This window comes from Nematostella vectensis, chromosome 10, assembly GCF_932526225.1.
Source record: "Nematostella vectensis chromosome 10, jaNemVect1.1, whole genome shotgun sequence".
NCBI lineage: Eukaryota > Metazoa > Cnidaria > Anthozoa > Actiniaria > Edwardsiidae > Nematostella > Nematostella vectensis.
Window position 1 is genome coordinate 13,292,670 of NC_064043.1, and position 21,747 is coordinate 13,314,416.

Below are 21,747 nucleotides of genomic sequence, written 5' to 3' on the forward strand. Positions count from 1 at the left end.
ACAGGGAAGTGTAGGGACTGTACATTTCCCTGATTGAAATAACCACCTAGATAAGATAAGCCCATTTATTTATACTTCTAAAACATCTCGTGCACTGTTGTTTCGTTATGAAGGAGTTGACGTCATTGCTAGATATGATTTACTTGCATAGCAAGCGTAAATCAAACTCATCTTTCCGCTTAATCATACAGAAACTCGTGCTATGTTCGATTTGGTCAAAAATCCCAATCAACAATAAATATAGTAACTATCAACAATCGGTTATTTAGTGTCAAATGTACTCGTGGCGTCCATTTTTTTCAGTACAAAATCGCTATACTTAAAATGAACTGTGTTTCCTATGTCAAATTTCTCGTTGCGAGTTCTAGTTGCGGTTGTTAAAGCATTTATTTTTGAAGGGATTTTCGCGCTTTCTCTGTGACGTGGCTTTGTTTGAGCCTTTTGACCAAGATGAAAGAGCATGGCATTCGGGTCCAAGAATGGCAATTTAAATGGATCATCCATAAAGAGGCCGTCAGTTTTCTTCTTTTTCATTGGGCTAGCGTAGGGGTCCCTGACACATAACGGAACATACTTGTGTTTAGGTATTTCGGGCAACTTCAAGCAGTGGAAATCTGCTTTGGAAAATATTCTTTTGTATGGAATCTCGTGCACTGTTTCCAAGCTTTCGGCAAAACATACTTTGTTTTTCTTGGGGTTTCCTGACTCCGGGTTTTTTTTGCGCTCTTTAAAAGGTTTGGGTTTCACCGAAAAGAAACCAAACATATTCTCTGACATGCCTTGTTGACATTTAGATGCCTGCTAGCAACGGCAGTTTCACATGAGAGAAGCGTTTCCATTCAGTGTATGAATCCAAGCCTTGTAGAGCCACTTCAAATGAAAATCCTGTTGTTGTTTGTTGTTGGCAATTGTGGCTAGGAAAGTTAAGGAAACGAAATCATCTCTGATATTGCACGAGAGATGTGGAGACTGGCATCACCTATAACAATTCTTGAATTACCGCGAGACGAGCTTTTCAATACAAACCCCCTGGGAAACAGCTACCTCTGACGTCTATTTTGTCATCGATCGAAAGTTAGAATAAAAGTTCAGAAAGCTGTCTTCTACCATAAAGAACTCATTAAGAGATATTCACACTCTATTTGCATAACATTTTGATAGTCATACGAGTTTCTTGTTTACCCCTTTTGTTGAACGTCATGATTCGTATCTTAGCACATATCATGTGCAGCTTGTGGATAGGTATATTTAATTAAGCTTTCTTCATAGAGCTCCCACAAACACGTGTATTAAAGTATTAGCGTCTCAATCCTCGATTCACAAAATTTGTTAACTCATTTTACTTAACTTTATTAAATAAAGCTCGCTAACTGTGTGGTAAGGTCACGTAATTTGGTGTTTGAGAACTACCGTCTTACTCACAATGCAGCTCACTTGTGGAGTGGGTTTAGACTGGGATAACTTAAGCTTTTCTGTACACAAAAGGCAATCAAGCTATCAAAAAAAGGATGTGCTCTAAGGAATAATTAACATTGCTTTACAACTTCGAAATATTCACAAAAATCAAAGGATCGAAAAGGAAGTTTTAATAGAACTTAACTGTTAGATTGGGCCATCAAAGACGAGTTTCTCTAGAATACTTCGCGCTTTTGTTTTTTTAAAGGCTCAAATCCTATCAAAGCTATGTACAAATAAAAGTACCGAATTTGACAATATACAGTGTTTTAAAATCCGAATTGTTGATAATTCTCGCTACAAATGCACAAAAATGCAACCAGAAATCATCTTAAGAGTCAAAAGTGAAAATCATCTTCAATCCTTGAGTTTGTTCAGTGCAATGCAGACAGGCCTAAGTATGGCGGCATGTTTATACTTGGAACTGACAAAAGCCGCCCTCTAAGTAGACTTCTCCCCAGGCTTCTTTCTGTCAACTGTACTTATTCAGATTCATTCTCGTTCCCAGAGCTCCTCGGTCATGCTTCCGCCGGAGGCTCTGGTAGCAGACGAAAACCGAAAGTCTCGGATTGTCCTAGATTCTAGGACAATCCGGGACTTCCAGTTTTTGTCGATATATCTCTCTTCCGGTTTATCGTTTGCAAGATGTTGGACGGTCATTTTGAGGAAGCGTTGGTTGTCGGATCTTTCAAATATTGGCTTCAATTTTAATTTGAAATCAAAGCAAGAACAGGCAGTCCGAGTTGTAGCCGTGGATCGAGAAGATTGTTTTTGCCTGCTGCCGACGGGCTACGGCTACGGGGGTCTGAATATCATGCGACTTGAGGGCTTTCCCACTAAATGTTTCTGCGTTGTTGAGAGACCGACCACATAGGCGGCAGATCTTTGTGGGAAATCCATCTTCTGCGCTTAGGGTTTTCCAAACATAGAATTCATTTGACTGAAGCTCCCTGGTTAGCGGAATGGGATGATTTCCCCCGGCACTGTTGTATTGCAAACGATGCAAGTATTCGAGTCAAAAACTTTGCTCACTAGCTTCTTTGACGTGTTAGCCGTCGCCATAATCTAGCCATAACGAAGAGACCAACAAGACAATACGTCTCGACTTTGATATGCAACTCCCAGGTTTCGGTACGGGAGTAGCTTCCTGGTTATATCGGAAGTGAATGCTATCCACCGGAAATAAACGCGTTGCGCAGGTGTGTGTGCAAATTTTAACTCATTACGCAGGCCTTTTTTCACAGCCAATCAAATTCGCCCATAACCGTCTGCTTCCAGAGCCTCCGACACACAACAGTGGAGGAGCTCTGGAAACGAGAATGATTCAGATTCAAAATTGCGAAGGGCAAGCGGGAAATCAAAAGGTGACGTCATAAAAATTTGGCCTGCTTGACATGTAGCTCTTTATCACACTTGTTTGAAGATATCGACTATCTTTAGCTGTTTATCATTGCTTCACTAACTAAATGATCACCTGTTCAAAATAGTGGATACTACGCTATTTACTCCATAAAAGCCTATGTCCGCCCAAACGCTCTGCCAGGGCGGTGTAAGATTGTACAACGTGGATGCATCTTTATTACTGTATTTAAGTCTAGTTTCTCTTCATAAATATGTTATCTGATATCGATATCAAAATTACTGTTAAATCAGAAGTTGTCATATGGTAGATCACCAGATTTAACAGTAATTAGTCTGCAGACACAAATTTCGTAGGGGGTTCAGTCGCCCTACTGACATTTCTTTCGGCAAAATTGAAATAAAGGAAGACTTACACTATATTACAAGGTCGATTTATTTTTCATTTTTTATTAGTTTTATTTTCCACGAATTTACAAATTTCTCCATACATTCCTTTTTTTAACCACTGACACAAGCCTTGGGCTGCCTGTGTTTTTTTTGTCATTATTTCGATTGTTCGAGGCCCGTCTGATAACTAAACCAGTGTGAGTTCTCTGTGATTTTCAAGAACAATCGGTAGATTTTTCTGTATTTGCCTCTATGAGGATCTTCCTCTCATGATTATATGTATAAATCACCTAAAATTTGAACACTGGCCTTCATTTCACCACTCAGGCACGTGCATTGCACGTGCATACTTTGATACATCACACATACGCACACAGGTAGCCAAGGCCATCTGGGTAACGGAAGGTACAGAGAGCGTCACGCTAACGCACGGCTCGGGAAGCACGCTGGAGACAGCGTCACGCTAGCGCACTGCTACGGAGCACACTGAGAAGAGGGGGATTGGAGAGAGCGTGACCCTGACTCACGGGCCTCGGAGCACATCAAAGAGAGGGATTGGAGAGAAAGTCACGCTAGCGCACAGGCCGCGGAGAAGGATATCTAACAGGGACTTGCGCTAAGAAGTCACGTGACCTTTCTGAGTGGCAAATTCAAACCAAAATAATCACAGAAATGAGTGCGCCCGTCACACCAGAGGACGAAAAAAGAAAATCTATGGAACTAAACCCTTCCTGAAAAAAAATTCTGGCTTTTTTCTAAGCGCTGAATTAGCTTCCCAAGTAACTTGATCTCTTAGCGCAAGTTCCCTATTTAGGAAAAGTGAAATGCTTAAGCCCCCCCTCCCTTTTACGCCCCTGTAACGTGGTACACACGGAATTATCCCCCTTTCAAAGCCCCGTGCAAAAAGCGCAAGCCGCTAGCCCAGCAATGCTTTCGCTGTTTGAACACCATGTTGGTATGTGCTATAAAGCCGTTTGGCAACATTTCCTTTGTCTCGAGGTCAACTGAGCACAGCGGTGTCAGCAACGCTGGCTGACGTTTCTGCTGTTTGGATTACCACGTGGTATGTAGATGGGCATGGGTGAGGGGGGTGGAGTATGGATAGTTATTGGGGAGCACCCTGATGACACAGCACAGTACACGGTTTGTCAAGCGATCTGAAAAGTGCACTGATTTATTAGTACACGAGCACGTCAATATATGTACTATGAGAACGTGCGCTTTATACAATGCCGACACTGGCAGCAGCTGAGGTTGTTCAAAAAATTAGAATTCTAAAACTAAAATTACATCGCATTTGTCCATCTGACGGTCGGGAGGAATACCCCTTTACCCGCAAGACTCACCAGATTGCTTGCCAGCGGCTATACAAATTAATTATCATATAATATAGTATGAATGGTAGAAAATTTGATCGTCCTGTTTATCGGCGTCATGATAAAACTACATAGAAAGTATAAAGTACATTTGCTTTTGTTCGTCTCTGGTTCTACTTTACATTAAAATTTGTACTATAAATTTTCAACAAATTTCGTCAACTGGTCCTGTGGCGTTAACGGCGGGACTGTCTCAGAGTCCTCCTGCCCTAGACTCATGTCCGACTCAGAGGGCGCGGCGAGAGGGGTTAGCGTCATACGCGCGCTGAGGGGTTGAGTGAAGAGGTTCGGTTTGTCCCCAAGGTTTGACGGATCCATGTGCGACTGATGAGGCGACTGGGCGGGGCGAGGTGAGGTGAGTGACTGTTGTGGATGGGCAGGCGACATGGTCTGCTGCCTTGGCGAGAGCGTGTTAGCGTGTGGCTGCGGTGACATGACAGGACGAGGGGACTGCGAAGGAAGCCCCCCCTGCTGCGGCGACATGGGAGGTGGAGCTTGCGGCGACATGAGACGAGGTTGCATTTGCTTTGCTTGGTAGTGCTGTCCCGGTGGTTGCTGTGCCTGGCTGTTCGGATGCATCATGTTAGCTTGAGAGTTATTGTTTTGCATCTGTGCTCGCCAGGCATTCATCTGGGCGAATGGGGGCAGCTGAGGTTGCTGGAAGACGTTCTGCTGTTGTTGCTGAGCCTGCTGCTGTTGTTGCTGCGCCTTCAACTGTTGCATTTGTCGAATCCACTGCATACTCTGCTGCTGTCGTGGAGTGAGACCCGACTGGCTGGTGCTTGTCATCTGCTGCACGGTGCTCTGCATGCCTTGAGACATGCTCTGAGCATAGTTCTGAGGCATACTTTGAGCAACACTTTGCGACATGCTTTGAGCCATTCCAGGCTGCATGTTCTGAGGTTGGATGCTCGGAGGCATGCCTTGGGGTATTCCCTGCTGCATTCCTTGCTGCATTCCTTGTTGCATTCCTTGTTGCATGTTAGGCTGCATTTGCTGCATTCCTTGATGCATTCCCATCTGCATACCAGGTTGCATTCCCTGTTGCATAGGGTGTTGCATTCCTTGTTGCATCCCCTGCATGCCTTGCTGAATCCCCTGCATGCCTTGTTGCATTCCTTGCATGCCTTGTTGCATACTTTGCGGAGCCATCCCTTGTTGCATACTCTGAGGCGGTAATCCTTGCTGCATGCCTTGTGGGGGCATTCCTTGAGGCAGCATTCCCTGTTGCATTCCCTGCGGTGGCATCCCCATGTTATGCTGCATCTGCTGCTGTTGCATTGCTTGGGGGGCCATCCCTTGCATTCCTCCCTGTTGCATACCAGCCTGTTGCTGCTGTTGCTGCTGCTGTTGTTGAAGCAACTGCTGCTGGTGTTTCTGCTTCATAAATGCTTGTATCAAGTGCGGATTCTTCTTTAGAATCTGTACAACCTGAGCCTGCTGCTGCGGAGTGTTGGGCATCTTCAAAGTATGGAGGAGCTGCTGCAACGCTGGTGGGATGGTCGACGGGCGCATGTGGTTTCCCTGTGCACCCATGGGAGGTACTCCTTGCTGTTGATTCATCTGTGGAAACTGTTGCTGCATACCTTGGTTGGGCACACCAGGATTTTGCTGTTGCTGTTGTTGCTGAGGATTTTGCTGATACATTTGCCATCCAGGCCTCATACCAGGTCTCTGCATCTGACCTGCATTGACTGCAGTATTTGGCATCCCTTGCTGCATCCCTGGCTGCATCCCTTGCTGCATAAACCCTGCGGGGTTTGTAGGGCGCATCATACCCTGCATGCCTGGGTTGGGAGGGTTCATCTGCGGCTGCCCCGTCATTTGCTGCTGCGGAGGCTGCACTTGTGGCGGTTGCTGCGTGGGAAATCCCTGTTGCACCATGCTCATCTGGCCAGGGGTGGATACTGGCATAGGCTGTCTAGCTTGTGCAGCCTGGATATTAGCATCTCGAGTGATTTGCTGGACTGCAGCCACGGCTCCTGGCGGTGGGCCAGCAGTCACTGGCTTCTGGGGCATCTGCTGAGGCTGCTGGTAAGGAGGAGGCTGCTGTGTTTGCATTTGTGGGTGTATTGAAGGGTGTGCCTGTTGAGGTATACCCCCAGTTGGTGCTGGAACAGGAACCTGAGGCGGAGGGAGGCCTCTATTCTGCATGAGAGCCATACGCCGACGCAGTGTCTGCTGTTGGTTAAATCTCTGCTGCAACTGCTGTTGACGTAACTTAGCCTTGATGTGCCGACAGAAAGGTACAACACATTCTCGTTCCATACAGTGCTTGGCATGATAGCAACACAGGTGGATGAGTTCCTGACAGATGCGACAGCCACCACTGGTCTTCTTCCGACACGACTTTGTGTGTTCTACAACCCGCTTCATCTTTGCACAGCTCAGCATAGTACAGTTGATGTCGCGACAGTGCGTTGCGTGCACAAGACTCTGGATGCAGCGCTGGATCTTGAGTCTCCTTTCTTCTTGAGCATTCATCTTCTGTGGTTGGCCGTCCTTGGAAGGCTGGGACTGCTGCTCTACGTCAAGGTCAAAGCCCAGTCGCTCCATCTTGTGCTCATGACCTTTCTCGTCATAGCAAGGTACGCACAGGTCATAGTCCTGGGATAGAAATGAACATGACTAAGAATTTGAACACATCATTTCATGCATATACAATGCAACTTTAATAGACTAGTTAAAACTTTTGTTTTTTGCACATCATATAAAAACAAAATCTGTGATTTCGACAAGGCAAGGCTGGGATTTATGTTTAGTATAGGCCCTTTTACAAATTAGCCAGGATAGTCACCTCGCATTCGTTGCAGTGGTATCTAGTTTCCACAGGTCTCTTGCACAGATTACAGGTGTAGACAAATCGGTCGTTTCCTTGGTTGTGCAGCTCAACAAGCATTGCCATGGTAGAAAACTGGGCTCTGCGATTTGATGAGAACTCATAATGTTTATCCCGCGCCAGGGTAAGAAATGCATCTCTGCCGTCCATCAGATCACAGGTCATCATAGGATCAGGGTCGGACGTGTCTGGGGTCTTGCGACCATTGAGACGAATAACAAAGAACACCTGTGGATTAAAAGAGGTTTAAAAGGGAGATATTTATATGTTTGCACACTTAAGACGTTTGGGTCCACTTAATTTATTGAAGACATTAATGGGCGACGTCTTCACACTCACACAGCCATGCTTGTTTGAGACCATATAAACTCACTGCTTACTTTCCAAGCGTATAATGCGCACGTTTTTTACTCCCAAAACGACCTCGAAAAACGGGGTGTGCATTATACGCGGAACCCATTGTTCTCAGTATGGTAAAAAGCGGAAATCAATAGGAAAATGCGGCGATCCCATTGTCGGTGAGAAACAGTCACAAAATCGCTTTAAAATAACATAGTAAAAGGTATTCCAAACGAAGAATATCTTTAACTTCCTCATCATGTGTTTCGTAAGAAGATAAGCCCAAAAACTTGCCAGAAGAACAGCGAGTTTCTTTTTGTCCGCCATGTTGGAATTTACTCGACCCAGTCCTTTTGCACCTCGTTCAAAATGGCGGAAATTGCCGTGAAGGAATAAAAGCTCGCATTTTCGATGTTCTATGTGAAAATACAAATGTTCTGCGATGAGAATAACAGCTTTACAGTTGTGCTAAGAAGCGCTGCTTATGCCTAAGAGGTTCAAAGGGATTATCACCTCCATGTTCAGATGTAGAAAAGCAATATGTATAAATAAAATATATTGTGAATCGGGTCATTTACCTCATATTGATACTTTTCTTTTTTGGTTGTTTCTCATTTCCTTGTTTCTTCTATTGGGGTTATGCGGGTTTTCAAAATCTTTTTTAAAAAGGCCTTGATATTTGGGGTGCGGATTGTACGCGGGTGTGCATTATACGCCGGTAAATATGGTAATCATGGCATCCTATTCAATCAAAGCACCTGTGTAACAGCCTCACCTCTCTGTGCTTCTCCATGGTGCTATACAGCCTTTGAGAGAGGTCACACAATTCCATAGAGGGTCCGTTGATCTTCTTGCTCAACTTACGGCTACCTGCTTTACTTTTAGTGCCTTTCTTGCTATTGCTCCGCTTGCTGTTCCCTTTAACCTTGCTTCCCTTGCCATGCTGTGAACGATACACTTTAAGTTAGAGGCAGGGAACAACTGACACTTAATCTTGGTTGTTTACTAACCTCCTTTCCAGAGGCCTCCGCCGCTGCAGCATTGGCTTTGCGCTCTTCCTCTTCTTGATCCAACTCTCGGATGCTGTCTTCCAAGGCATTGGGCCAGAAATCCCCATCGAAGTATGGCAGCTCCTTAGGATTCGTCAAGCCATCATCGCTGGCCTGTTTCAGGATATCCTAACAATAACAAACCAAAAACGATGTTTAATGTATGTTATCGTTACTTGCAGAATGAGCACTGTCAAGTGCTGTTAACCACAATAAGCACTAAGACAAGACCTTCAAGTACCAAGGATCAAAGTTGCCAGTATTCACCTTGTACTCAATGACGACTTTATCCATTATGGCCTTGTCCAGCATCTTCTTATACCAGTCAACGAGCCGCTTGTGCTTGGGGATTTTTTGCTCAGGTGGGTGACAATGGAAGATGTAGTCATCTCCTTCACTTGGCGGGCAAGCCCAGATGTGCGCCATTTGGAACCTTAAAAGAAGTGAATGCTATCAGTTTAACAGCTTGCACATTTTTTCAGTTCTTGAGAGACAATTTTAAGATCTGTGCGCAATATCTCAATATTTGAAATACACATACACAACAGGAAAACAACTCTCTGGGGAGCTCCAAGGGGAGCTACTGAATCTAAGCAAAAGCCTAAAAAGTATATAATCTTTTAATGGATTTGTGTACTGAGTCATAAACTTGTGCTGACTGGCATTACATCTCAAAAACAATGTGTACAAACTCTTGGTTGGCAAAAGTACTAGCTTTACTTCCTATAGTTATTCTTGATCCAGAGAGCTTCACTGCAAACTTGTGAAATAAAGGGTCATTTTCTAACAGGCACAAGCTGACTTGTCATGTTAACAATAACAAAGGAGTGGTTTTTCGACATTCTTAAGAGTGTTTCTGTTTTATTTCTGTTGTCAAAGATAGTTAACTTACCCTATTTGGCCAACATGCTCAAGGTAGCCAATTAGGATTTCATGGTACACTGCTGTCCGGAGTTGTCTTGGCTGGAAAAAGTGTACACTATCCAGGTATGACACATATACACGCCGTGTGTTTGGTTGCTGGCAATCAGAGCCATACTCCTGGACATGCATGCCAAAGAAGCAAACGTCTGTGCCATCAATCTCTTCAAATGCAAACAGAGCTTTGGCCTGGTAGGGGAAGTACTCTGGCAATTGGCCTGAGCCCTCATACCTAGAACACAAATTCAAGATTATAATTTAGTATCCTACTGGTAATTATATACCAGAAGAGAAAAGTGGCCAGAATTGTACCTAGTCTTCATTCCAGGTTTGATCTCTGCTTGCTTTTGCACACTTGAAACCACTCGTATTGTGACTTCGGCTGGGCATCCCTGCTTCTGTAGGAAGGTGTTCACACGGGTCTCAATCTTTTCGCCCAGTCTGGTATGCTGCAACCCTATTAAAAATAGCCTAGCAGTTAAAACAGTGCAGCAACGATTATAACCTCCAAAACTCTAAATTGTAAGAATGCTTTCCTAAATTCGTGCAAGTGCACTTACGTCTTGCAGTGTATTTATTTTCTTTCTTCTTGACTCCTCTTTTGTTTAGACAAGCATCACACTGGTACCTAAAAAAAAAACAGGCATTTCAACAAATTGCACAAGATTGTTTAATCTGTAATAGATCCTTCAATAAACAAGCCAAAAGTTTTGTTTTGATCACAACAAGGCAGTATATATTCCAATATTTAGTGTGACATTCCACCAGACTGCAATTTAAACAAAAGGATTTTTTTACCAAAAAGTTTGGAAACAGCCATTATTTTACTCAAAATTCCTAGAAATACTTTGGTTTGTTGCACTAATCCACCATTTTAAATATCGTTTAAAGCCCAGTCTTCCAAAACATGTTGGCACAATGGTAACCATGACTACCACTCTGGTGAAAAATCTAGGGAAAACACTGACATTCATGCTGGGATTTCACTCAACTGCCTAACGATGAAAAATATAAACCTACCCGGTTGGCCATATTAGGTCATGGTGCAGTACACATATCTGATGGACCTTGCGGCCACAGTCGATACACTCTACAAAGCTAAACAATAGAAAACAGCCCGTCAGTAAACAGAGAAGTATACACAGGAAATCACCCAAAAACAGACTTACGGCTCCACATCCAAGTGGTCATTTTTAAGCTTTACAAACTGGTCTTTAGGGATAAGGCTGAAAGCAAAGAAACAAGATTTTAGTTGAAACATCTGGGTACTGTTTGAATGCCTAAGCTATGCCACTTCTGTGATATATAATAAACACCTATTTAAATATAACACCCATCACCTCCATTGCCCAAAAATGAGTGGAGATCGTCTACCTACCTCTGCTGCAAAGTGGGATCTTCACCAAGATTGACCATGTCACCTTGAATTTCATTGAAACATTTCTCACAGTAGTGAAACCTGCAAAAAGTGGTCATTTAATCATAAGGTCAAGCAAAATTTTGGTCATTTTCATCAATGGACAAATTTAAAGTAAATGACTGGAAAAGTGACTATTTCTTGCCTGTTCTGGTATGTGTAGTATGCAGTATCCCGCGTTATTGTGCACAACTGTTTGCCAAAGCAGCACAGAACTTGTGGGTGAAATACGTACTAAAAAGGAAAACAAAATATAAATCAGTTATCTTATCACAACATTTGATTCCACATCACAGCTTCTGTGGAACTAAGAGGACCTAGCAATCTCTCAACAACACAGCATTTTTTCTCAAACTTACTTTTCTACCACAGCAATATCCCAATAATTTCATCACTGGGTCTATTTCCGACTCAAATACTTCTGACAACTGAAAACAAAGAAGTATTTTATAGGTAAGTAACCTTTTTAGGTGCTCCATGTGCTATTTAAGAGAGTCACTGTATATGGAAACAAATCTGAGTACTAGAAGTCTTCAAAACATACATACCTTTGTACAATATTTATAAACTCTGGAGGTTTTTCGATTATACAACCATGCATTATCGAACATCAACCATACATCATCGCAGTACTGGGAAGACAAAGTTACAAATACAATTTTATAATAGCAGCTTAAGCAGTACAGAGCATGATGACTTTTGTGAATGTACTCTCCCTATATATGTAACTACCAGGAATATTGGTATCTCATAATAATCATGACCTGTTCGCTAATCCAAAATGTTCTTTTCTTTCAAAACAATTAGGCTAAGTTCAAACATGGTATTATCCATGAGCCATATTCAATGCAAATTCATGCAAATGAATCGAGTCGCTTGTTTCAATCTTCATTTGCATTGAATACGGCTCATGGATAATACAACGTTTGAACTTAGCCTTAGCTAATATTGTTTTTAGGCTGATTAGATAACAATTAGTTGCCTCACAACATCATCCATAGAGCAAGATAATGTTAGTGAAATGGCAGAGAAGTGGAAGAAACTGGGCTTACCTCCCAAGGATTCTTGTACTGCCCATTGTCAAGTTTCCGCTTGATTGTGGAGAGATCCATTGGGTTTCTCACAATCTCAAAGTAATCCTACAGGACACAGACAGTGTGAGTTAGTAATGAAGCGATACAAGCAATGAATAGCTAAATGGACTTGTTTTCAAGTGGAGAAAAACTAGACAGACATTTGGACTCTCCTTTCCCAGGGCTCTAAAACTCAGCTACAGCTACAGGCCAAGCTAACTGAGATCAGGGATACTCACATTCTGAAAGAGAGAAAGGCTGATCTCAAGACATATAAGGGAATATAATCGAACTCAGATAAAACTCCACCATATGGCGAATATTCAATATTTAGTTTGTAGCATTTACAAGAATTCTCGCACTGGCATTTTGAATCATCTACAGTGAGGACATAGAAAGCGGGCCATGCTTAACAACTTTGACCAATAAGATTCAGGTTCAACACCGTAAACATTTTGGAAAAAAGTTCAAGCCAGTCAGGTTAGGGTGTTTTCACACTCAATCGACAGACAAAAATAGAAAAGTAAACATTCTGAGAGGACTATTTTCAATATACACACTGTAATATGAATTATCTGGCAGAACTAAGGTATATTTCTGTGTATTGTGAATGAAAAAAAGACAAAACTCTAAAGCTCTCTTGACCAAAAAAGCTATAAGATAAGGCCTACACGGGCCCGTGTTCCCCACGGTTGACTACACGCATGAGGTCAAATAAACAACGTCCAGAGTTTCTTATTGGCTGAACTTTTATTTTCAAAATGTTTACGGTGTTCAAGCCGAATCTGATTGGTCAAAGGATGCTTTCTGTGTCCTCACTGTAACATCCCTAAACTAAAAAAAAAAATATAAAAAAAAAACAGACTGGTGCCTATTTTGGAAAGGGATACTTTTTAAGCTTTCCTCAACACATTTCATTATTGACTGAAAGACAAGTTTGTTTTCATGAACTCTTTGAATTTTATCAGACATTAACACATCTGTTGCTGTTTGTTTATATGTGAATCTGATAATCATTGGGAAGTTTATTGCTCATTTATTTTTTTATAATAAAGTATAATACACACCAAGCAGCCAAGAAGCTTGGGGTCTACTGGGGACCTGAATGGCAGAGACTCTGGTTCCTGCTTGTACAGTTTCTCTAAAGTTGGCATCAAAGCCAGACGCAGCTCCTCTGGGAGAAACACTGGAATACAATGAATAGATTGGACTAAGTATCTCTGTCAATAGTCACAGTTGTTTGCCCCAAGAAGAAAAAGCAATTTCCACTGTTTTACTCACAATCCCTTTGGCATTTTAAATGAAAGAATTGCATAATTCTAACATAAATCAATGTTTTTAAGTACTTTCTCCATAAATGCAAAGACCAAAAAAGGAATGGCTAACCCCACCACACATGCAACACCACTTCGGTCTAGATGCGTGATTTATGCTAAGGATACTTATCACACAAAACTTGAAAAAGTGAATAAAGTGTAACAATTATTCTTAGGACAAGAGTTATAGCCAAATTTATTGTTGCACAACCTTGGCAAATCCTTGTATCGTTTGGGAATAGCATGTTGCGTCATAAACCACTAACTGCACATGGCAAGGGCATTGGTTGGTCACAGTGGTATGATTAACTACGTGCTATTTCCAGACAAGAAACGGATTTGAATTCTAAGTAGTTGTGCAAGAATGAATATGCTAACAACATTGTCTTCTCGTCCAGTCTGCAAAAGAAGGGCAACTCTCCCATGGTCATCTTTATCATTAGATGTCTCAAAAACCCACCTTTTCTGAATGGAAACCTGACTGTTCCTGCGATAGGAAGGGCAGGGCTAGAGGTGGTATGGGGTGAAGCAGATTGAGTGACAGCTTGGCTAGCAGGTGCCATGGTGATCACAGGCTTCACATCCTCCTCTGTCTTTACCACTGGCTGAGCAGTACCCTGGGCAGGGGAAGGTGAACTTTGTGCTTGACTTGGATCAGAATACTGTTTACAAGAGAAGAGCAATGAGTTTTCTGTTGCCCCTCCAAATGTTGGATGGTATTTTGATTATAGACCTAAAATCAATCAATCACTATATTTGCAATACATGATGTGCAAGTATGCAGTATCTGTGTATTGTAGTACATTTCATGTAATGTTAAATAAAGGTTTAAAGGAAAGCAATGGAATTGGTATACATTTTGTGGAATTGCCACAAAATGTTTAAATTACATAAATGGATTCAATTCTCATGTAATAGCAATTTCTCTATTGTCAGCAGTTAACTGTATCCATTTGTTATTTCCTTCGAATTAATAACACTATGGAATAGTGCTTAAATCCAATGATATTCCTATTGGCACTTACAAAAAAATCAAATAAGAAATTAAGAACAGGAAAATTATGGTGGCTGCTTGAAAAGGAAGTATAAAACCAGCATTATCGGACTTCAGTGAGTAGCATTTTAAGCATTTTGAACCATGCTGGCATGGCAAAAACTTACAGATTTCTGGTTCTTTTGAGGCTGTGAGGTGCTTGAAGCAGACTCAGACACTGGAGTTATGCCTTGTTTCTCAATGGTATCGGGCTTGCCCATACTTGATGCTGGTCTTTGTGGACTCGGTGACGGCACTGCACCTTTGCCTGTGCTTGGTTTGGGTGACTGAGGATAGCTGGGCTTTTCACTGGACATCGACTGGGGTGTTGCTGGTGAAGGCATTTGATTCTTGCCTTGCCCTTGGCCTGTAAGTGACTGGGTGTTATTTTGGCCGCCAGTCATCGACTGAGATGATTGAGGTGGCATTTGAGACTGCTGTTGCTGCTGCTGCTGGAGTAACTGCTGCTGTTGGTGTTGCTGCTGCTGAAGCTGTTGTTGAGCAGAAATCTGATGCTGTTGTGGTTGTTGTTGCTGACTTGACATGCTGCTCTGCAGTTGAGGCGCTGAGGCTGTCGGCATGCCAGCCATGGAGCATGGTGGCTGGGGCGATAACTGGGAGAGGAGATCACTAAAGTTGGACTGTGCTTGTGTCTGGGGCTGCTGTCGATGTTGCTGTGCAGCCTCAACCGCTGCCACTTGTGCCGACCTTAGCGTTTGTGAAGCAGATGGATCACCATTCATTTGATGAAATGGAGCTAAAACAAAACCAAAATAAGATGACTTAACAGGGTTGTCCTTGTTTCCATGTTTCTTGAACAAGAAGAGGTAACAAAAGCATGATCAAGATAAATCAAAAGGCAAGACCCTTTCCAAGTCGTTGATACTATGGATCAAGACAGCCTTCTTGTGATGTAATAGTACCACCATGCATGCATCCTACGTAAACCACAATGGCAACTTCGATTTTCAACACACCTTGATTTTGTCCAACTTGAGGTGCCGCAGTTGTTCTCATTTGAGCAAGCAATCTTCTTTGGCGCTTTTCTTCTAATTCTTTTTGGATCTTGTAGATCTTTTCAGCCAACAAGTGATAATATTCCTCCTACAAACACACATACACACAAATACATTAATTTTTTACTATAAAAAAAGTCGCATGGAAAATAGAATATAAGAGGGGAAGCACATCTTGCACAAAGTAAGAAAGCATGAGCTCACCTTACAGTTGGCTGTCTCATACATGTCACCTTCTACCTTCCGTGCATAATTTAATAGATTGCACATCCGCTTGTCTCTCATAGCAGTGGGATCATTGACAGGAGTGGGAAATATTGCTGTCACACTGGTAAAAAAAAGTAAAACATTTTCAATATCTAGCAATGTGGTACTAACAGGTGAAAAGTTTAACAGGTTTATATAGCAGTAAAAAAATGTGCTGGTCCTAGAAAACTTACAGCTTGTGCACAAGATGTGTTCTAAGGTCCTGCGTGACATGGCTGTGCCACTCCTTAGGTCCACGGTTAGCAGCACTGCCGGTGCTAGGAAACAAATCAATCATGAGAACAGACACAAGAAAAAGCACTGGGGGAATAACAAGAAGCATTTGGCCTGTGTTGATGGTTGCACAGCAAAAATACCTCGATGTCCCAGATGTTGTTTCTCCAAATGACCTGTTGCCACCCATTCCTATAACAGAGAAGTACGTTTTAACAGCTACCAGGGGGAACTACTGGTTAGATATTTATTATCATTATGTTAATAATCTACAAAAAGAAAAAAGAGAAAGAAAGTTTTCTTTTCAATTTACAATGATAAATCATTACAAATAAACTTGTTGTTACTTTAATATGTTTTTATCTGTTGCACTTGGATAAGCTACTGGTATCTTTTTTACCATTTCTTCTCATAGATAAAAGTTTCTTTTCTTTCTTTTGAGAAAATAACTGATGAGATTTGCACCCCATAAACAAATTATTTCTGGCTCAGACACATACCCATAGATCCAAAGTTGGGAGCACCATTACTGCCACTGTAGTTCAGGCCCAGAGCTTGGTAAGCTCTCTGCATACCCACATTGGCTGGAATAGAAAAGTTCACACTCAACAGGAATACAAACAACAAAAAACCTATAGGTTGTTAACTGGTTTCAGTGATCAAATGCCCTTGCAATAAAAATAACAATAATAATTTGGGAGCCCTACCTTGGCTTATCCTCCTATCTGATGCATGCTTCAAAGGGAGACAAACAGGGCAATCTTGTCTCATACAGTTTTTCCAATGAGATATTATCTGACGTGAAGAGGCACAGTGGGCGACTGCATAAAAAATCAAACAGAATAATTAAAGAATGTCGATCAACTTCTTCTTTCTTATTGTTTATCACTGAAAATACAGCAGTTTATTCACATGGAAACTCCAAAATAACAATCTACAATTAAAGTCTGATATGATGTTTACAATATTTGATTAAAAATATCTTGGCTACACCCTTAAAAAAGCCGATGGAAATGGATACTTGTGTGAAGCGCCATTAAGTGGGAGCATAAAATGGTGGCGTCATTTGCCTTTTTTTTAATCCAAACCAACTCTATAAATAACAGTCTTCATTTATTTGATACAGAGGAAAACGCTCCAAATTTGGAACAATATACACCTATTCCAAATAAAGTTGCACTCAGAGATCCTATGCAGTTTGAACACTGCAGTGACCTGCAGAGCTTAATGGCTATCAAATAAATAAGCAAATAGGCAAAAAATAAAACCAAATCCAGGCTTCAAAAGCTGTAGCAAATTCTTGTTTATGCTACTGTGAACTTTCGTATGGCTTTCAGATACCAAGCCTCAGAAATTTATATACTACGAATGAAGCACTGCATGTTAGGATACATTGATTTCTGAGTGCAATGCTATTTCAAATAGGCGTATCAATATATTCCACTGACATATGAACCTGAAGCTAGAAAAGTCTTTAGTCACCATTGTTACCAATATGCACAATTTCTAATCAATTCAAATCTTATTTCGTTTTGCTAATTTGGCTAAAAGTAAAAGATCAACCTTTTCTGGAATTTTCCAGAGTTTGAAAATTAGAATATAACTTCTCCACTATCATCAACATGGTTTCTACAGCCAAAAAATGTAAGACCTATTTAAGAATTTTTTTAAGAACTTCAATATTAAAAACCATGTGAATTTGAACAAATACAACACTTAGTCAGTAACAACCAAAATAAATCGATCATAGCATAATCTTTGCTAGAAATTCTAAGCAATTATCTGGGATGTGAAAAGAAAAGAGAAAAAAGACGATTTAAGACCATAATCAAACTTTTTCCAAAATCTAAGCCTTTCTAGGCCTTAAAACATTGAATAACATTTAAGAATTTTAAGGACCCACTTGAACCAGGTTGGTCCAGGTTTTACCAATAGATTGTGCTGGTGTTGGACATTTTCTTGAACATTGTTAACAGGTTGATGGTCATTTAAATGGAAGCGGCACAGACATCATTGATTGCTCTTTTTAACGAGCCCCCTCAAAGCTCCTCCAGGACATAAACAAAACTGTGTGATTCACACCATGATGGTTTACAGGATAAAGACTTGAATAAAAGAAATCTTAAATCACTCATATGCAAGTGAACATGTGAACCAAGTGAGCCATTTGAATACGAATGGTATGTAATAAGCTGTATTTTCTACCTTGGCATGTCTTGCCCGCTGTACAGGTTGTCATGTGGTTGAGCACATTCTTCATGGTTCTGCAATGTGGCAAATTACATGACTTCATCTCTCCATTGGCTGCTTGCTGTTCGCGCCGTTGACACTTGTGTGCATGCAGGAGTAAGACCAGCTGCTGTTGAATTAGACGTCGCTTTTCAGGGTCTGCCGTGGGAGGCTGGGATGCAGCCACTGCGTTGACGGCAGCAGCAGCTGCTGCAGTACCTGGAAGTGGGGACCCCTGCAGAAATAAAACATGGTAAATACTGTGTTGTTATAGCAGGTGTAAACACTGGTAATTACTTGAATCTTTGAGCAAAATTATGTTAACCATTGTTTGAAACATACCATATTTGCCCATTTGTTTGAAGAATACCATACTACATATAGTGTCCAAAGAAAACAAGTACATAAAGGTATCCATGCAATGATAAATAAATTAGGTTCAAACTCTTTTAAATGCTTTGTTTAGATGCAACTTGAACAGCCTTTTAGCAGTTTTTGTCTAAAAATAGAGCTTTAATCGAGTTAATTCCTAAATTTTACATCCTGTTACTCTAAAAAAAAACATGAAAAAAAAATATTCAACAATATAAAACCCAAAAGCTCAATTTTCATTCCAGAGCAGTGGGAAATATTATTGTGATTTGTTTAACTTATGAAGAGAGGATAGTGTTTGCCTTTGATGTTAAGACTAAGCATATAACCCTACTTACTAAAGGAATGCCTAACAATGACCAAATGCACTTCACGATCAAGACAATCAAGATCCCTCACAAACTTTAAGGACTAACTGATGCACTAACAGTAAGTTATTTTGCAAATAAAAACATGTTTAAAGTAGAGAGTATACAACAATATGTAGTAGAGGCATGCTCAAGGTGGTGTATAACTTATTACCTAACTTTTTAAAGCACCTTAATGACTAGAATTACTTCACAAAAAAGTAAAAGAGGATTTAGGGAAAACTATGCATTTATTTTTATTATAATCATTGTGACAGCGTGGTAAAATCTACCTTTATTTCTGTGAGCAATGCACTTGAAATGTTTCTTCAGCATTTTATCTCATAAAAACTAATTTAAGATTATTAGACTCCTTAAAGGGAATTGAATATGAAAGTTAAATAACCATGAAAAAAAAAAACGGAACATAGACAATCTAATCGATTTCATCACATAAAAGAAAAAAACACAAGTGTAAAAACCATCTCTAAACTCCAAAAATTATACAACTCGGCAAATGATTTTTGAGAATGATTTACGAATATTATAATAAATGGAAAATATTAGAGTATTTCTAAGTGTTACGGAAAAGCTTTTGCCGCCAAACAACCCCGTTCACGGCCCAAAACAACAAGAAACCACTGAAACGTTAGGGTCCATGTGACGAGAATGCTAGCTCCCAAATGGCAACATGGACTTGACAGAAAAACAACGAATTCCTCTAGAAAACAATTCCCGATCAAAACTTTGAGATCGTAGAACTTCACTTGCTCTTAAAATAGGCAACTAAATAGCTTTCAACATATAGACATGAGTTTTTTTAGTCCATTTGGGCAAGCGCCAAACGCTTCTGTTACTACTAGTATTTTTTCACCGCGAGGAGGAAAAGACACGAATACAAATGTTAATATCGCGTACCTGACTTCCTTGAATTGATCTTGGCGAATCAAGGCTTCCATTTAATCCCTGTGCTGTAAATAAGTTCGGTTCCATTTTTATCGATAAAGGATCTGTCTGTATTTGGTTCAAATTGTTCGAAAAAGGACTCGAAGACGGACCCGAAGAAGCATTCATGTTCAAAGCCATAGAGTTCGCTGTGCGTCCGCCATACGAAGTCGGCCCATTACGTTGAACTGAATTCATAGTTTTTAATGTGTTTCTCGCTGCAGATCCGTTCAATGAAGCCATTGAAGGACTAGCAGTACTCATCGTTCCACTATCTAGGGCATTATATGGCCCGGACGAAAAGCTATATGCCAAACTAGTTTGTTGCATCGACGAATGGGAGTTCATTGTTGACAGTGGCGCGGAGTTAACCGGAGGACCAGCAGGACTCATACCCATCGAAGAAAGATGATGCTCGCTTGTGAGCGGGGTCGCAGGAGTCGGTGTTCCTGATGTACTAACAGGCATAGACGGAGGAGAAGATATAGACTGACTGATCGCAGGGGATTTGGCAGTAGTAAGAGTTGTCAGTGAAGGTGAATGGGGACTCGAGATGCCAGATGAGCTTGCAGTTGATGTAAGCCCCGTGCTCGCTGCACTTGACAGTACATGGGAATTTGTCTGTAAGATTTGTTGTAAACTCGAAGTTGTGGTAGCCACATCAGCTGATTCACCATTTGTAAGTCCTTCGGGACTGTCTAACGACCCTGAGCCCATTAATTCCTCTGGTAAATTCTGCTCCAAGTCATCCAAAAATTTTCCAATGTCTGCGAAGAGAAGCAAAGGCTTGCTAAGTTCCGCGAAAATACAGTGAAATTACAGATCATTGTTGCAAAGAAAGCTCCATCTAGGTTGGTTAGAAGTTACTTCTAGATGTTCTTACCTGCATTTTCAGTTGGAGTATCCGGCGTGCCCAATTTTTGCCGTTTATTCGGTGGTCCGTCCACCAGTTGATCGGCCATTACTACACGGTACAATACAAACCCCACTACAGAAAAACGACTTGTTGATCATACATAGTCATCGCCTGAAAACGGGCAGACTAACGGATCCCCTGAAAGCAAAACCAGCAGAGGAAGTTAGCATCTCACCAAATCAATCGTTTGTGGGAGACAAACAAGTGAATCGCAACACGTACGTTAAGTTTTGAGCAGAAGTAAAAACAAAAATCATGGCCGCTCACCATTGTCGTCCTCAGAGCGACATTATGACACACGAACTGCACAAAACGGCGCATAGAGGAGCTCCAAGCCTCTCCAAGCGGTCTTGAACGAAGATGCGATGATGTTACTTCCGAAATCCCTTCTTTGCCCAAGTTTAGGATCACAAAGTAGAACAGAAAAGTTGAAGCAAAAAGCGTTCCGAAATGTTCGCTCTGTCAATGCCGTGAAGCGCAACTAGCGACGGATCGGCAGCGCGGGGGGGCCCAACCCCAACTCGCAATGCATTGCGGCCTTTCCGATCACATTAGTATTCATAAATATTAATTTATGCGTGGGCACAGACAATAGGAAGCCTCGCTTCTGTGCTAATAGCCTCGCTTCCGTGCACGGAATACATTAATAATCTCGATTTCATGCTTGATAGCCTCGTTTTCACGCTGTCCATCCTCGCTTTCACGCAATATTGTAGCCTCGTTCCCAAACCAAACAAAACCTACTTGTCAATGAGTTTGTCGGTGTCGGTCGGGAAGTAGGGCCCAGGTTTCACTCGATTTACAAACGGATGTGTAGGCGACCACGCAAATGTGACACAAGTAACAAAATCTACTCATGAATTATCACGAAAACG

General features: G+C 41.4%; 1 protein-coding gene across 2 annotated transcripts; it reads right to left on the reverse strand.

Annotated features, from left to right (window-relative positions):
* Nucleotides 1-4,348: 4,348 nt before the first annotated feature.
* LOC5512485 (histone acetyltransferase p300) lies at nt 4,349-21,380 on the reverse strand. 2 transcript variants are annotated; one of them, XM_032381914.2, is made up of 29 exons: nt 21,140-21,380; nt 20,840-21,010; nt 19,930-20,723; nt 18,269-18,527; nt 16,771-16,884; nt 16,564-16,647; nt 16,207-16,255; nt 16,024-16,107; nt 15,788-15,911; nt 15,545-15,671; nt 14,696-15,324; nt 13,995-14,196; nt 13,286-13,404; nt 12,748-12,750; nt 12,198-12,284; nt 11,694-11,777; nt 11,505-11,573; nt 11,291-11,379; nt 11,107-11,187; nt 10,898-10,954; nt 10,749-10,826; nt 10,289-10,356; nt 10,041-10,185; nt 9,700-9,960; nt 9,075-9,240; nt 8,769-8,936; nt 8,534-8,701; nt 7,378-7,647; nt 4,349-7,187 (listed from the first exon to the last, which is right to left on the reverse strand). In XM_032381914.2, exons 2-29 carry the CDS (start codon nt 20,916-20,918, stop codon nt 4,716-4,718), a joined length of 6,930 nt encoding a protein of 2,309 aa, XP_032237805.2. In that variant the 5' UTR covers nt 20,919-21,010; nt 21,140-21,380; the 3' UTR covers nt 4,349-4,715. The 2 variants fall into 2 exon arrangements, with proteins under 2 accessions (XP_032237805.2, XP_032237806.2); XM_032381915.2 differs by lacking the exon at nt 12,748-12,750.
* Nucleotides 21,381-21,747: the final 367 nt, after the last annotated feature.

What these genes read in the sequence shown, in the direction of transcription:
- LOC5512485 (XM_032381914.2), bottom strand. Translation starts at nt 20,918, where the DNA reads ATGGCCGATCAACTGGTGGACGGACCACCGAATAAACGGCAAAAATTG. An exon ending in AGCGGGCAAGACATGCCAAG is followed by an intron (nt 16,885 to 18,268) that starts GTAGAAAATACA and finishes TTTTTTATGCAG; the next exon opens with TCGCCCACTGTGCCTCTTCA. An exon ending in AGATAGGAGGATAAGCCAAG is followed by an intron (nt 16,648 to 16,770) that starts GTAGGGCTCCCA and finishes TTTCTATTCCAG; the next exon opens with CCAATGTGGGTATGCAGAGA.